This window comes from Chelon labrosus, assembly GCF_963514085.1.
Source record: "Chelon labrosus genome assembly, chromosome: 4".
In the NCBI taxonomy this organism is placed as follows: Eukaryota; Metazoa; Chordata; class Actinopteri; order Mugiliformes; family Mugilidae; genus Chelon; species Chelon labrosus.
This window is the reverse complement of record NC_140340.1, coordinates 11,216,956-11,234,739: the sequence shown is the minus strand read 5'-3', so window position 1 is coordinate 11,234,739 and position 17,784 is coordinate 11,216,956. Positions and strand designations below refer to the sequence as shown.

Genomic DNA, 17,784 nt, shown 5'->3' with positions numbered 1-17,784 from the left:
GAGTTTGTGATTCATTTATGCCAGTTATGTAAAAGCTGTCAGTTTGGTGTTTTCTAATAGTTGTTAAATCTTCCAGGATCAGACAAGAAGCAGTTTTGTTTTTAGAGCTATTTGACTGCTTCACAGCAGACACTTGGACCCGTCACAGCAGGAAAGGCACATTAAGGATGGCTCAGTTCGGCACCGTAAGCCTGACAGTCAATCAGAATGCACAAGAGCAAGACCTTCTCTAAGTGGTATGACAAAGCAGATTTCACAATTGAGCATGGACATTAAACAATGAATCTTTTACCATTAACTTGCTTGGTTGTGGTGAAGATGACACCGCTGTCAGAAATCGTTGTGACTCTCCTGAACTGTGGAGTAGTATGACACAGCATGAGCAAAGATCCACGTGTTCCTGAACAAGCCACTAAGCGGATCTTGAGCAAATGAAACAGGCGACGCTAGGTTTACTATGCAAATGTTAACAAATATAATGTAACGGAGTCAAAGCATGATACTTTTAAAGTTTTTAACCAAAGTTGTCTACCAATGCCTCTCAAGCAAACTCCTTTACACTCATTCATTTTTGTTTTGCTCACTGTGACACAACAAGACTGGGCCATAAAGGGGAATAAAGTAATTTGATACTGGCACTTTGTCAAAATGAATCATACTTAAACAGAAATAGACGTATCACCTATTACATAAGGCAAAACTGTGCAAAGTGTAACACTGACTTTCAGCCATCTGCCTTCTGCCTTCTTTTACAAAAGCAGTCTTCCCAAAATAATAATTTTTTTCCTTTCAGTACCAAAAAATGTTGAGGCACTGCTGCTTTGCTCCGACTGCACAGCAGCCCAAACAGCTGACAGCTGTGGAACAAGCAAAGAGTTGGCCTTGTTTAGATGGTTGTTTTCAAATTCAATTAAAAAGTCAGCTCAGAACAGAGCAAGTTTTTCTTTATGATGCCCTACATTAGTCAGTTTCTATTTTGTGAACATCAAACCTGAAATACATGAGAAACATGAAATGGTCATAAAAGTCACTTAGCGCGAGAGTATTTAAACAATGGCCTGAAGCCACACATTTCTTTCACTGATGCAAAGGCACAGCTGGTGACCCGAGGTGATGTTTTCTCTCCCTCCCTCTGTGACAGTGTCTGTCCCACAGAGACACCATCTACAGTTTCCAAAACAGGAACATTACATTCAGTTATTTCAATATGCGTTGCGACACGTTTGAAGCGTATTTATGAGTGGATTTCACTCTGCGGTTCCTTACGAAGAACACTGGTTTATTAGTAGCGTATTCAGTAACTGTTTCCTCCAATAGTTGTACAGATTATTGAGAACATTCACTTTCCTTAAAGCACAGGTGTCAAACATACGGCCCGCAGGCCAAAAGCGGTCTGTCAGAGGGTCTAATCTGGACCGCAGCATGAATTTGCAAAGTGCGAAAATTACTTGTAGGTTATTATTCTGGTATGATACTGGTCCGGCCTGCTTGAGATCAAATTGGGCTGCATGTGGCCCCCAAACTAAAATGAGTTTGACACCCCTGCCTTAAATGTAGCATAATCTTGTAGTTTCAAGTTGTGTGCTGCATACTGCACACATTGTTTATCTCTCATATTTAGTTTAAATGCAGTTATTTCAAGACCTCTTTCAACAAAGGTGTAGAAATCTTTGAGCAACATCACCACTAAGATGTAAGTGCAAATGGGGAATAAAACAAACTAGACTGACTGAGAGGTGAAAGGAGAAACATGCAGAGTTATTTTTGTGTCTTAAAGAGCTAGTAGGGTTGTTGAAGTTGAATGAGGCTTTTCTGAGCACTGCCAGCACACCAGGGAGAGGTTTGTGGGTAGAAGGTGGGTAATAAGGAGAGACCACAGTGTGGTCACAACAATGGTTAATGGAGCAACCGTGAGCTAAAAGCGATTCCTGTATCAAACTATACAATCCCGCAGACGCATCTATGACACGTTATTCTTATCTACAAAAGGGAGACCATGCAGAAAAAGATTGGGAACCACTGACTGATTTATTATATTCCCCTTAAGCTTATTTTCCATCTCTTTATGTTAATATTAACTTAACTTAAGATTCTATAGACCATGTTCTCTTCAATAAATAAATAATGTTTGTTCATAGACAGATTGAGCAATGGAGGGACGACAGAGGGGGAAGCACTTAGGTGTCAGGTTTGTCTGCTTTACATGACTCAGGTGTCAAGTGGAGGTCAGAACAAACTTTAAACACAAACATAAGATGTGTAAAATGTAGGTAGACAGATGTAAAGGCTGTAGATACGGTTCACTAGTTTTAAGGTGGGACGGCTCATGTTGCTGAGCTTTAGGCCGCTCTTAGTCTAGGATTATGTGCCAGCACATAACAGCAGACTGACGGCGTTAAAAATGAATCATTTAATCACGTGTGTATTTTTCACTTTTCATGACGCGTGGCTCATCAATGATAACACAGTTCAGTTTCTTATGAGTGAAGCTTTTCCAGATTCCAGATCCTGGTGACGCCGATGAGCACTAACGGGATTATCAGAGTGAGCTGGATTCATTTAGACTAAACCGCGGTGAAATATACAGACAGCCTGCATAGGCTCCTTTAGAGCCATGTGAGCAAAGGCAGCTAGTATGGCTAATGTGCAAAACCCCTCCCCTTCCCTGTTAGACCATGTGGCCTAGCAAAAGAGTCTCCGCCTTAAGTTGGTCATTCAGAAACATATAGCACTCCCGCCCCCTCCTCTCTCTGTCCTTTTCCACTGCCTCATTGTCACAGCACTGAAACACAGTGAGTCATGGACTCACTCATGGTCAGAGCTGGGAAGAACACTTCTCCTTGTGAGACTGGGGGATCTAGACGTGTATTTTTTCCATAAGGCAACAGATAGATTCATCTGGAATGGAGGCATAACACAGAGCCAAAGACTACAGACGTGAGGCTCTTTCACAGGTACTCCTCCCTTTATGTCACAGCACTCTTGTTTTTATATCAGTTCTTTGTGTAAATTATGAGTGGACTTTTAAATGGTTTCATTTCTTAGACAGGAAACGGTATCTTGCAGTTCAGATACAAGTGTGCTTTTATAGCTGCACTCACGCTTGGCGCATGCAGTTTGTTTCTGTATAATGTAGGCCAAAGGTTACAGGCTACGCTGCACTGAGAGCAGCCACTTCCTTTGTTTGGAGTAACACCTCCGGCTGCTCTGTGATCAAGGCTGCAAAAAGCAAACATATTAATTCAACTTTTAGCAAATATTTGTGCAGATTGCATAATAATAAACTCTTTAAAACACTGTTAAAGAGGTTAATTTACAGTAGAAAAAAAGAATGACATTTGTTAATATTGCATTCAGTAGTTTTGGACGGTTAGTTAATCAGAGATATAACGATCATCAGATCAACAAGTATTTTGAAGTGTGGTCCTGCATAGAGCAAAACTCTGCCGCAAGTTGCTGACAGAAGTTGTTCCAAGCATTAGTATTAGTCAAGCATGTTGAACCTGCTGCCTGGAGGGTTTTGGATGAAGGTTAGTCAGTCAGTACAGACTGCCAGTAAAAGCATCAACTCTGGTGCAGGAACACTTTTCACTCCCCACCCAGTCCTCTAGGAATTACAGTCCTATGAAACTGATTTGTGATAAGAAAAAATAAACTCTGGAAACAGGGGATTTTCTATCAAGTGACCGCCACATTTTCTACAAACAAATCCCTGCTGGTACAATCCTATTGGCTTTTAATCTAGTAGCACATACTGTATTTCAACATTTGATCGCGAAAATGTTAAATTTTGTTCATCTGTAAGTCAAGTGCTGCCATTCCTGTCAACCCCGGGTGCACTTTGTTGTGTTAAATGAGATACCAGCTAAGCTAACACAATGCTAAACGTCAGCATTGTCCCTGTGCGCAGCATCACAGCGGTTGGCATGGTTGTAGACCGTACACAAGGCACAGCATGGCCTTTGCTCTAATTTAGACAAGAATTTGCCTGATAATAAAAAGTACAGGAAGCAAACAATGGTGATTTATTCAGCTGTCTACTCGCTATAGCCTTTCCAGCTACACACATATGGTACTAGTGATGTTACGTCAGCAACGCCGGGATTTCTTGCAATGGCTCTTTGCTAGGAGCTGATATGGCTCGGTGTATGTGTTTTAAGGTGGTGTCCATTGATTACAAGATAAGCTGCTCACCCAACGTCTGAACCAAGTTTTTGTTTCACTATCCCCATCGCCTGTTGTTCCTTAGCCAGGCCATGTCTCCATCTGAGATATTCTCCAGATACTGAATACCTACCAGGTCAAAAGTTGCTGCTTTGTGTCTATACAAATATACAGTACATGAATGAGAGCCATTGTGCGTGAACAAACTCTTCGTATGTTGAGGAGGTCTTTCGCAATAGAGTGCTGTCCTCAAGGACAACGACACCATTTACAGGGCTTGGACTGAACTGAAAACACCAAGAAGGGGAATTTCTCTAGTAAATGGAAAGAGTTGCGTCCAGCCTGGCGAGATACTGACCTTGATGGGTGTTGTCAAGTTGAAATTCCAATAATGTTTTTGAGAAGTTCACTGAATCCTGTCTATCTCCCCTGATTTCTATGGCAAAGGAATGTCACAAGGACAGTTTTCAAAGTCCAGGGTTTGGGCAAGACTTGCAAGTGTCAGGCACACCTTGGGACAATTAGTACTTTATAGTACCTTCATTTGCATTTCTTTGTACACATGAAAAGGGGACAAATCAGAATCAAACTTTCCTTTTTACACACTTGCGCATACACAATCAATATGACAGCACTACAACAGCATCCTACAAGACAACTCTACATTTGAAGCAACACATTTGAAAAACTTTTAAGAACTTAGGGTTCTTTCAGAGTGCTTTAATTTCAGCTTTGTGTACCTAATACAAACACTCCTCAAGTTAGAGATAGATTCACTCCACATGTTTGGTACTTTTCTGATTTTCTTTCAGTGGCCCTCAAACCAAGGCTAACCTTCTCTTGCTAGTGCCCCTCATGCTCCTCCTCCCAAGCTGGCAAGACACTGGTCAGCTAGCTGCATGCCAGATCCAGCCTCTGAACTGACCAGCACCCCTGGTAGTTAAATTTGGCCTGCTTCACCTCCAGCCAGTGCCACTGTTTGCTTTGCATGCCTTGAGCCAACTTCCCTTACTGATTTCAGTCAAGGTTTGTTTGTGGCCTGCTTCCAGCCAGTCATGCAGTTGACTAGGAAGGAATCTGTCCAGAATCTGCCCAAGCCTGTCCCTGAAGAGTCACCACTGTGGGGGAGCAGGCGAGGCATTCAGAATTTGGCTCTCTCAGCTCAGCCGCAGCTCCTCACCTGCATAGGACCATGGGGGTTTTACTGTCCAGCACCTTCGCCTATCTACAGTATGTATCATCTGTTCCTGAATTGCCTAAGGCCAAAGCCTGCTCCAGTACTGGCATATGCCTTTCTTGTTCTTGGCTGGCAAGAGCTGTCAAACGCAGGCTACACTGGTAAACCTATATCTCCACCTTGTCCTCAACCCATCCCTCCAAGCCCCACCCACTCACCTGGTGTCTTGTTGTTGTGTTTTGTCTTGAGCTACTAGACTGTGTTACAAGTTTAGATCCCTTGTTATCTCTAGTTTCAAGTTAAGATTCCTCAGTTGGCAGATTTGATTTTTGAGTTATTTCTGTCTCTGTCTCCTGCCTCACCTCGGCTGCAACTTTTTCTTAGCATTGTGAGTAAGTACCCTTTCCCTGGTGTAGGACTGTTATACAAGTCGGTAAGTCAAACTTAATTGATGAAGATTAAAAAAACACCCAGGCCAACATTGTCTTAGTTAAATATATAACGTTAGTCTTAATGATGGCCAGTAAGCAAAATGATTTTTCTCTTTATTATTTATTTGAAAACTATACTTTGAAAGCACATATGGTAATAGTCAGTCTCTGGTGCTGATAACTCTTATGCACTGCTTAAGTTTTACACTTCTCTCAGTCGAGCCTCTGCATAATCACTGAAATACTTGGGCACAGTTGTTTTCAGCGTCTCGGGATTTGAAGCCTTTTAACAGTAATGTAGTAGCACAAATATTTTCCAGTCTATTTGCTTCACTCCCACATCACATCCAAAGCAGCCACACAAAAGCAACATTGATAAAAAGAATGACCCTCATGCCAAGCTGCGCACACCCTCTGTTGACCCACTGCGACAAGACTGCTGGCATTGTGCGTGTAATGGATGTTAATATACAGAGATTAAACCATGTCAATATTCCCGCTGTGATTGGTGATGATGTTGCGGCCTGTGAGTACAGAGAACATCTTTTATTTTGTTTTTCAGAAAGAAAATCGTAAAAAAAAAAGACACAAATAATTATAATTAACAAAGCTACAGAGATTTAACCAGACGATCTCTAAAGTTTGAGCTTCCCGAAAAATAATATTAGACCTTTGATCTTAAAACGATTCATTGTCCTCTCTTTACAGTACGATGGAGAAGCCCTATGGTCCAGAGGTCAAGTTCAGGCTGGACGTGGATACAGCCAATCCTGCGCCCAGGACCATTACCAGAGGCCAGTGGTCTAACAAAATAGAGTTCCTCTTGGCTGTTGCAGGACAAATCATAGGCCTAGGAAATGTGTGGCGGTTCCCTTACCTGTGCTACAAAAATGGAGGAGGTGAGTTTCGTAATGGGAATAGGGATTTTATCTTCATGCGATGATGCAACACAAGACAAACATTTAGCTCTGATTAGAAGCTGGAAGAGCATTATTAAAATAATATTTATTTACAGTATGCCAGTGTATTGTCAGCCAAAACCTCAGCTCAGAACTACTACTTTGCTACTCACTTATCTTTTGAAGAGTAAATACAGCAAGGGTAATTCAACTTTGATATAGCGTCTGATAATTAAGAGTAAAGGTCATGGGATCCTTTTTTTGTTGTTGTTGTGCCATATACTTCAGGACGCTCACTGTGCAGTTTTGAGGAGTGTTAACGTTGTTGGGTGTGATGAAGTTTAACAACCTGGCAGCAGTAAAACTTCTCACCCATCTGTGAAATTGTTGTACTGCAGCCGAGATAACTCAGTACACAGGAATTTACAAGACCGCAGGACAGCTGCAAAAAAAAAAAAAAAAAAAAAACTTCAAATAAATGAAGAAAACATCTCTATTGTTTATTACAAACAGTATACTGTTAAGACATATAGAAATAATAAAAAAAAACAAGATAACAAGATAACTGACAGAAACACTACAAGTTGTACAACTGATGAAACTCCCCAGGCTGATGAATTGATAGATAACAAACTATCAGTATCAATATTAATTGTTAGAGATTAGATGCAGAGTTAGTTTTTAGTAACATGAAGGTTACTAAAAGTTTGATGTAAAAGTCTGAACATGTAGGTTGATGCTCAATCTACAAACAACTTAGTAAAACTTTTGATCTTCCCTAGGGGTGTTCTTTATCCCATACATACTCTTCCTCTTCACCTGCGGCATCCCCTTGTTTCTACTGGAGACGGCTCTTGGCCAGTATACCAAACAGGGAAGTATCACCTGCTGGATGAAAATTTGTCCCCTATTTGAAGGTAATGATCTGGATTTATCATCAGTGTGAAATAGAAATAAATCCTTGGATTTAAGGGGAAAAAATTAGAACATGTCACGTGATGTATATTAATAAAGGGACTATCTCTTATTGACAGGTCCTGTCACTAAAATTCAAATCCCACCGATAAATCCTGTTATTAATGTCGGACTGATTGACGGATGTGTTATGATTTTATTGCTGGATTTTTTCGTTAGGGATGTTTCATTTATCGATCCATTATAAAACACAAAGCAAGAAAACAGGCCTTGCTTCTCAGTCGATATCAGTACCTGAGAAAACACATCTGTAAATCAATGACATGCATTGTGTGAATGTACGTTATATGTCTATGTGTGTGCCCGACATGGTCAAAAATATTCTTTGTACGTCAGAAAATCTGTAATCGTGACTTACATTCCCCGTTTGTAAATTGTGTTTCTGATGTTGAGCAAGTCTGCTGCTCCATCACATGCTAAGAAACTCAGTGGTCCGTGTCGAGGTCACATCTTCAACATGCAGTGCATTGGTTATATATTGCCTCTGGCTTGAATCCCCGCCAAGGGACCTTTGTTGCACGCTATACCTCCAGCTCGTCATTTCTTGTTTGCGTCTTCTCTACCAAATACAAGTAAATGAATGAGTTACAAACGTGTATGTTTTTCTTGGAGTTGTGTACGCACTGTCTTTAGTAAATGTACAACAGTTGAAAATGTGTTACCCACACTGCATTTACTCTGCAACTACACTTGGTTCTTAGGCAGATGCTTCACTTATCTGGTATCTGCATTACTAAATACTGATCACCTTTAAATGACATCCTTGTGACACTTAAACACTGTATTACACTTTGAATTTCTTTAATCTGTCATTTAATTGCAACAGTTTTAATTTAAGTTATATATTTTTTTGCTAATATTTAATTTTTCAATAGTATTCTGTATTTTCAAGTTTTGGGCCTGTGATTTAAAGACTTGTTTGTTTGTTTATTTCAGGGATGGGCTACGGTAGTCAGGTGGTGGTATTATACTCCAGCATTTATTACATTATCATATTGGCCTGGGCATTCCTGTATCTCTTCTCTTCGTTCAGCTCTGAACTTCCCTGGGCGAGCTGCGGAAACAGCTGGAACACAGGTAGGACTCAGTATGAGATCAGAGAAGAAGAAGGATGGAAAACAGCAACATTATTATGAAGCTTTATTGCAGCCATGACTCATTCAATTTGGACAAAGCTGAGGGAATGCTTCCTGTTTCACTTTGAGTGGAAGTTGCCCTTTATCTGTACAACAGAATCCTACAAATGTAATTTTCTGTAGACTGATAAAAGGTCTAAAGTAAAATAAAACTCTTCTCAAGAAGGAACCAAGCCGAAAGGCAAAACAAATGATTGAATCATTGACAAGAGTTTGAAGGATTTGACAATGAGTGTACACTTCCTTTATGCACCATCCTGTATTTCTCAGAAAACTGTACGGAGTTTGATCGAAGGCCTGAGTATTTCAACATGACCATAAACGCGACATCGCCAGTGAGAGAGTTCTGGGAGTAAGTAAAAACCTGAACCAAAACTAAAACACCTTGCAAGTCAGGGAAGTGACTTATCATTTTTGACTTATTACTGTGATTTGCAGGAGAAGAGTTTTGAACATCACAGGGAGTATCCATGAGTTGGGCAGTATTCGATGGGAGTTGGCCCTGTGTCTTCTCTTGTCCTGGATCATCTGTTACTTCTGTGTGTGGAAAGGAGTGAAGTCTACTGGAAAGGTAGGTTCACTTTTTAATGTTACACAAAGTACCAAGTACCACAAACTGGAGTTTTAGCATCCAACAGAACAGTCTAGTAGTGCACTGCACCCTGAAATGTGCAGTGTTCTGTGAAGAACTACTGGCAGCCGTGGGCGTGTTTTAAGTGCAATCCTAGTGTGCGGTTTATACTTCTGCGTCAGTCTGACGCAGTAGCTACGGCATGAGCCTAGACCCTACGCAGAACCCAACACCGTAGCCTGATGTGCACCTCCCCAGTAATGTAACTACACGTCGTGACAGGTCCGCTTGGTAGTAGCGTGTATCTTCTTTAGCATTTCCGGCTGCTTCTCCAAAGGAGGTAAAAACAAAAATTAACCCGACTGGCAAAAAATACACAGCACAGAGTAGCATTTGGGTGGCGTTTTTACAGAGCGAGCCAGACTGACGAGCACACAAGTATAAATGGCTCGCACCGGCGTAGGCTGCGTGCGTAGGTTACGCATACCTTGTATGTGCAAAATGTGCACATACAATACAAAAGACAGACAGAAGGCAGAAGTTTTGTGTGCCTTTATGCTTACAACATATCTAGCTACTGTATACTGACTGCTTGCTAGGTTTCAAATATCCTCAGACTTGTTGAACAAGACAAGTACAGTGAGTACAATAAATGGTATGAAAATGAAGATGCCAAAAAAAATTCACGCTGCAGTGAACTGCTGACTCTTTATGCCCTCCCAATCTGTTTTTTATTGAGGTTATTTTTACTACTTTCAGTGTTGCCTGATCTTCCTTTTTTTTTTTTTTTCACCAAGTTGGACGGTTATAAATTTTATTTTCATCTAACAGTCTAGTAGTGCACCCTGAAAGGTGTGGTGCTCTGTGAGGAACTACTGGCCCCTAGTGCAATAAATGGTGACCGTCAGTAGCATTTAATACTTGCTTCACAGCGGGTTGTATGATAGGATACTGTAGCCGGGATAAAGAAAAATGGTATGTCTCCGAAGCCTTTTCTGTGTATGGCAACAACTAAAGGTCTAATAAGTTTAGATAGTGAAAATCACCAGCTAATTGTTTATTTGCAGCCTCCTTCTCTCCGTCGTTAGCTGACTGCCATTTAGAGGATTTGGACCGTTTCTCTGCTAGTGTTAGAGGATGCCTTTTCAGATGAGTATGCATTGCAGTGGTGCTTTTGTTGTATTTCAGGACTGACTTACATATTCTGCATGTCACAGCGGAATGGGTTTCATCGTTAGTGAAGTATTTCCACACACTTACTTGACGAACCGCTCGTACTTTGCTGCAATGACCCACTGGACTCCTCACCTGTCTTCCCCGAGGCGTCCGTGTTGTTATTGTCGCGTGTCACGGCGACTAGTTGACTTCCTGCTTAAAGCGTCATGGCACGGCAGCAAAGTCGACTAGTCAGTACAACCCCTACTGGACATCGAATCTATGCATGGGTGTTCTGATCTGTTTGTGCAAAGAGGAAGATGCCTGTTGTATTGTCATTACTCTGCCTTCACATGGCAAGCAGTGTTTGGTGCAGTAGTTAGAGCTGCCTCTTACTAAATAGTAGAAAAGCTCAACGGGCCTGTGAGTGGACTACATAACATCTTCAAATGGCTTCATGCTAGATGTGAGTAGTTGCCGTGGTTGGTTGCAGCAGTTTGTCACTCTGTGATTTCTATGCATCAACTGCATTGATTTGTATGAGAGTCTACACTGGAGTAACCAATCTGGGTGGTTAAAGTACAACGCAAATATTGATCTTATGTTTTGTTTTGTGTGTGTTTTGATCATCAGCTGTATCTGGCAAAACTGGTTCCTTCCTCTTATCTGCCCTCTCTGTCAGTCTCTGTTTATGAGTGGGTGTGGCTAAGCTTTACATAGCTAGAGCTAACACAGTTGTGTTTCCATTGATTTATTTCTTGGAGACTTACCCCAACCTTAAACTAAATATTCACTCAAACATACACCGGTCAGGCATAACATTATGACCACCTTTCTAATATTGTGTAGGTCTCCCTTGTGCCGCCAAAAAAGTCATGACCTTTGGTGGGAGGTTCCTCTGTGGATCATCCCACAGATACTTGATCAGACTGGAATCCAGGGAATTTGGAGGCCAGGTCAACACCTTGTGATGTTTTTTCATGTTTTTCTGAGTTGATCCTAAGGCTGTAGCCTCTCAGACATGAATACAGTGTAAGTGAAGGTTAACAGTATGTGTTCAATAAGTGCTACAGTATCTCCAAGTGAAGTTAAGCAATGTTGAAGGCACTTCCTTGCTTGGCAAAAATTAACCCTCAGCGTGTCTCTTCCACAGGTGGTTTACTTCACCGCCACGTTTCCATATTTGATGTTGGCGGTGCTGCTTGTTCGTGGACTCACGTTGCCCGGGGCCATAGATGGGATCAAGTTTTATCTTTACCCAGATCCATACCGCCTCTCTGATCCCCAGGTACAAACTGATTTTACTATTTGTCCTGAACCTACCTCTTCTTTAACCTTGACGTACCCCCAAAGGGTTTTCTTATTACAAACACATTTTAGCTGTAGTGATGATGCATTAGTTTGACTTTCTTCATTTGGTCTAGGACTAATGAAGCTTAATTATAAAGTAGATGAATTCCAGGGCATTTAGTATATATTAGATACTGTATCTAAAGATGAATAAAAGTAAATTTAAGTGGGGAAATCACCATTCAAGACATCAAATAGATTGGCTACTTATACATGTTTTTCATGTACTTGCAGATGATTGCTTCATTCATGTCACATACTATGTTCCCAGCAGTGTAAAACATTAGCAAATGTTCTGTCTGGTCTAACAGCAGAGTTTCCACACACATCAACACCTTTCATTAGTAATTTACTGAAGATAAATCCTGTATCTGTGTTGCAGGTGTGGATGGATGCTGGCACGCAAATATTTTATTCCTATGCTATTTGCATTGGGTGTCTAACTGCGCTTGGCAGCTATAATAAGTACAACAATAACTGTTACAAGTAAGTTTGATTCGACACACACACACACACACACACACATGCAAGCGCACACACACGCTAAACGAAAAACAATGTTCTTTTGGTGCCATTTAATGAGCCAGTGATTTAAAAAAAAGCAGAAGACAACACAAAAATTATACAAAATGATTCTTTTACACAAAGGAAATCCAATAGTTTCCTCCAGAACAATTTTTTACTGAATGCCAAAAGGCTCATCCACTTATTTTTGTTTTGTATTAGCAATAATAAAGAAGAAAACACACACGTCTCACACAAAGGATGGCTTCGGATGCTTAACCGTGAGTTTATTTAGCTCGGGCTACTGTCAGCAGTAGCCTGCGCCAACACAACAAAACCCGTCAGTCTACACTTACAATACACGGCTCCTCCTAAACAAACTAGCCGCCCTTCCATCAATACTGTCTCAATCAAGGCGCATTCACTGGCATCAGGACCGTCAGCTCACATTGTCCAACCACAGCGACAATGCCAGCCACAGAGCAAACAGAACTGAACATAACACGAGATAATCACTCCAGTCCGTTACAATATGATACAAAAAAAACAAGATATATAAGTTTTTTTCTTTTGTTTTTTTTCTTTTAGGGATTGTGTCTATTTGTGCCTTCTGAATAGTGCAACCAGTTTTGTTGCTGGTTTCGCCATCTTCTCTGTTCTTGGATTCATGGCATACGAACAGAACACAGACATTTCAAAAGTAGCCGAGTCGGGTGAGTAAAGGAAACTAAGATAATGCCACTATGCTAACGGCATCCAAAATATATTAAATGCACAAGACAGAAATGTTTCGAGTGGACAAGCGTAAAAATGACCTGATGTCCATAATTTTGTCTCATTTTGGTTGCAGGTCCTGGCTTGGCGTTCATCGCCTATCCTCGAGCAGTCGCCATGATGCCTGTTCCTCAGCTCTGGGCGATATTCTTTTTCATTATGATCATCCTACTGGGACTGGACAGCGAGGTAGGCTGACAGTTAACTAAGATGCATCAGAAAAGGTGTTTGGTTTCTGATCATGTTCCTCCACCTTCCTTTGACCTTTTGAATTTGTAGAAGGTTTGGGTTTTGTTCTTGAGCCACTGATTTCAGGTCTGTGAGTGTTTCATAGGTGAAAAAAAAATCGACATATCTCCATCAGAAAGTTTTTTTGTCACATTTGTGTATTTGTATAATTTTGAAAAGCAATAGGCTTTTTGTGAATCTAGACCAAGGTCAGGGATTTTTCTTCTCTGAATATTCTCCGAACGTTTCATAATTTTAATGAACCACTTACTAATCTGACAAAAGTCTGACTCAGGTATCCCTGCATATACATATAAATAAATCTTTAGCCTCACAAAATGAAAATCAAATTAGAAAACTGTGCAGTCTGCAAGGAATCACTATACGGTGACATTTGAAATGTTTGCAGCGCATTCCGTTTGACAGAGAAGGTGGAATTTGTGTTTCAGTTTGTGGGCCTGGAAGCCCTCGCAACAGCCATTTCTGACATGAATCCTGCCTTCTTCCACGTTGGCCACCGACGCAAGCTTCTTCTGCTCGCTATCAGTGTTTTCAGCTTCTTCATCGGCCTTGTGATGGTTACAGAAGTATGGTCAAGTTAAACTGTGGCATCATTTTACCAGTAACTACTATTCCTTGTAATAGTTATAATTGATCAAAAGAGTGCAGTTACAAATCTTCTGTCTCCCACACAGGGTGGCCTTTACATCTTCCAGGTGTTTGACTACTACGCCTGCAGTGGGATGACTTTACTTCTCTTCGCCATACTGCAGTCTGTGTGTATTGGATGGGTGTACGGTGAGTTAGCAAACAACAGGAATATCCACGGCTGTTTCGCAACAAATTCACATGTTCCTCACCTCTGGGTTTCCGTCGGCTCACAGGTGCTGACCGGTTCTATGACAACATAGAGGACATGATTGGATACAGGCCGTTGCCCCTGATTAAGTACTGTTTGAAATACGTCACTCCAGTAATTTGCATGGTGAGTTTGCTGGCAGCACGTCACGCTAAAAGCCTGAGGCTAGAGCTACGTACATGACTCAGAACGTCAGCAGATGATTCATATCAGTAAGGGAACAGGTTTGTTTTTGTTTAATGTTATGAGCAGTATGAGTTTGGCTGCTCAGACATTGAAGTATTGTCTGAAAACTAGAGACATAATAAAAAATAAAAAGTAAAACTGCCTGGAAACAAAAAAACCTTTTAAAAGAAAGAATTTAAGTCAAATAAAGGTGTTTAAATCACTTGTAAAACAACTTTAATGATTTTTCTTTTTTTTCTCGTGATTATTTTCAGGCAACTTTTGTTTTCTCTTTGGTCAAATACACTCCTCTGAAGTTCAACAACACTATAGAGTATCCATGGTGGGGTTATGCTCTTGGCTGGTGGTTCACACTCTCCTCCACGCTCATGGTTCCCATCTGGATGGTGCACAATCTGAGGGTCACTCCCGGCACTCTGCGACAGGTCAGCAATTTGTATATGAATCTTAAAAAGTAGAATGTGTTTTCATTCCTTAAAATTGAAGTCAATGTTCTTCTTTGTCAGAGGCTTTCTGCACTGTGTACTCCAGCTGAGGATCTTCCCTTGACCAAATCAGAGATGAAAGCTCTCGAAATGCTCGACGTTCCCTCTTCTCTTGACAACATGGTGTCCACATGAGAAGTGCCTCAGCTCCCGATATACTCAACATCGAGGCATACGGAAAAGCTAACCTCCAACCCGGTGGTCTTACATCAAGTCCCTCTCAAGAATCACTTCTCAATCTTTTTAGTATTTGATCCCAGAAGAACAAAGCTACTTGTCAACCACCATCAGTGACTGGTCAGGTGTGCCAGTCTTGGTTAGTTCAACCAAAGATAGTTGAGCAACATTTAAAAGGCCTGAAAAGTGTCCAGTAATTTGCAAAAGCACAACATTCAAACAACATGTTTTTCTGCTTTCTTATGCTTTCAGTAATCTTGTGAAGCATCTGATTTAAGTTGCAGTTAATGGTGTTGTCACTCCACTGAGCTCTGCAGAGTTTGACACTCAAGAGGAGACTTAGAAGTGCTACAGTGAAGAGAATGCACAAGATGAGAGATGTTTTGTTTTTCTCCTTAGTGTCTGGGCTTTCAGCCTTGTGTTCTGGTCTTGGTTCTGCAAATGCAGCCATCTAAGGGATTTTCAATTAGTGATTATTGAATTAATAACATATAAAAAAAAAAAATGTGACAAACTTTACATCACAGTTTCCCAGAGCCTGAGGTGACGTCTTCAGATTGTTTTCTCAGACTACCAGTCCACAAACAAAAATCCTGACAACAACAAAGCGTGTTTGGAGGTTTTCCTTCCCTGAATTACTTTTTAAGCATTCATTTTGTATAGTCTATCAACTAATGATTAATCTTTTTGTTGTTTCAGAAAGCAAACCTTAAATTCTTACATTCTCTCCATGTAGTCCCTTTGAAAAGAACATCGATGCAAAAATTCAAATTGATACTTGAAATTTTAATGAGTGAGATATATATAAGTGTGGGTTTTTTATGTGGCCTGTATCACAAAGAAAGTTCAACTTAGTCTTGATCTCTCGGGGTTTTATATACAGTATCTTCGCTGAGTCTGACACAGCAACAGCAGGAATATTTGCAAAAAGATCATTATTATATTACATTACCTTTAATTTGCCTGTGTTTGTGGAACAAAGGACAAAATATAATTAATATGATGCACGTATGACACACAGTTAAGTTGCCTGAAGTCCTATCTGATCCTATCAAAGTGTTGCATTTATAATCTCAGTACAAGATCAATAGTGTTTTATTGCACAAAGTTGCCTTGTGTTATTCTGAGGTGCTCGCTCTTAGAATAGCTCGTAAAAAGCATCCGCACCATTAGATACCTCCTGATCTTCTGATTTTGTGGTACAGGCCCCAGGTTGTGTAACTGTTTGAAGTGACGTATGATCGCTAAACACTTGCCAAATAAGCCATACAGATTAAAAGCTTCAGTCGCTTTTTGAACACTGGGAATGACAGTGTAGCAGTGGCATAAAAGAGGTGGTCAGGCCCTGTACAGTAGGTTTGACTGGAACCACGGACACTATGTGCACCTTCGCTGACTGAGCCACCAAGCTGCCCCAACACTAAAGTGTTTCTGGCCTCTACAGAGCACTGGTACTGTAAACATTGTGTGTATGGACTGCTCACTTAGGCAGGAAATGAATTCCTTATTTCATGTTTGCATTTGGTTTTCGCATTAAAACGTATTATTGCAATGACTGTGCAAACCTGTCGGCACTCACAGTCAGAATCACAGAGTATATTTTTGACAGTTACAGTACATAGATTATATAGATTATATTTTTACTGTTTTGTCAACTTTAACAATTTTTAATTCTAGTTTTTGTACAGATGCAGGTTTTTACCGTTTTGTAGACTTTCATATCACGGCACTGAAATTTATGCCAGTAGTCTTATCTATAACATGAAAGCTGTAATGTCAAATATTTCACAAGTCGTGATCAGTTGATGATTTAGTTTTATATTATATATAAAAGTCTATTTTCAGTAGATATCTGAGTTAGAAATGTGAGAATCAGTGTTTAAAATTGACATTTTATAGCGTAACCCAGTGTTAATAGAAAAAAAACATCCTGAACAACCAGCTCACTAATGTATTATTTACTGTAAATGTTTGTGTCGCTCACAATCATAGAATTGTTAATTTCATGGTTCAAATCTTATTAAACGAGGTCCTAATGAGACAACTGGGTGTTGTTGTGATTTATTATTCATGTGCTGCAGTAAATTATCTTCTTCTCTTTTTCACGTCGAGCTGCAGTTACATGAATGGCCTGAATGAAACGGTACTTAACACGTGACATCCAAACAATACGACTGTAGTAAAAGTATTGATCATTTACAACGTCAAGTAATGGTTATTGCTTTACTGATATCATCAAGTGAGTCTGTTAAAATAATTATGATGAAAGAGCTCCAGTCGCCCCAGCAGGCATACATATACTCTGCCCTTTTGAGCTGAAGACGGCAATGCCGCTGGTGTAAGGACATCTACAAATTATAAAGTGTTTTGGCAAAATTTGTATACGCCCTCAAGTGCAGGATGAGTCATCAACATTAATGGTCATTTTCAAGGAAATCACCTAGTGCAAAATGTCATTTAAAATACCTACAAAAATATGCTTTATAGTCTTACATCGTATTTGTCATGTCTTACGTGTCATGTAAAAACATCAAATTGAACATGTGCTACTTTAAGGTGGTCACCTAAAAATTGAAAGTCCAATCTTCAGCGTTGGACCTTGCAGAGACACTATGAACTTTATTTCCCTTAAGAGTTGGTTAAGACCAAAAACCCACAGTGAATATTGGACTTCACCAGGTGGATGATGAATGTGTCATGAAGATATGGCGTG

At 40.4% G+C, this 17,784-nt stretch overlaps 1 protein-coding gene across 1 annotated transcript; it reads left to right on the top strand.

The window, feature by feature from the left end:
• Positions 1–2,831: 2,831 nt before the first annotated feature.
• On the top strand, positions 2,832–17,115 carry LOC311487225 (sodium- and chloride-dependent GABA transporter 2-like). Its single transcript, XM_084543424.1, has 15 exons — positions 2,832–2,954; positions 6,481–6,671; positions 7,454–7,588; positions 8,583–8,723; positions 9,053–9,134; positions 9,221–9,353; positions 11,662–11,796; positions 12,241–12,344; positions 12,951–13,075; positions 13,213–13,325; positions 13,814–13,951; positions 14,060–14,162; positions 14,249–14,349; positions 14,664–14,834; positions 14,916–17,115. The coding sequence occupies exons 2-15, from the start codon at positions 6,485–6,487 to the stop codon at positions 15,027–15,029; spliced, it is 1,782 nt and encodes a 593-aa protein (XP_084399550.1). The 5' UTR covers positions 2,832–2,954; positions 6,481–6,484; the 3' UTR covers positions 15,030–17,115.
• The last annotated feature ends 669 nt before the right edge of the window (positions 17,116–17,784 follow it).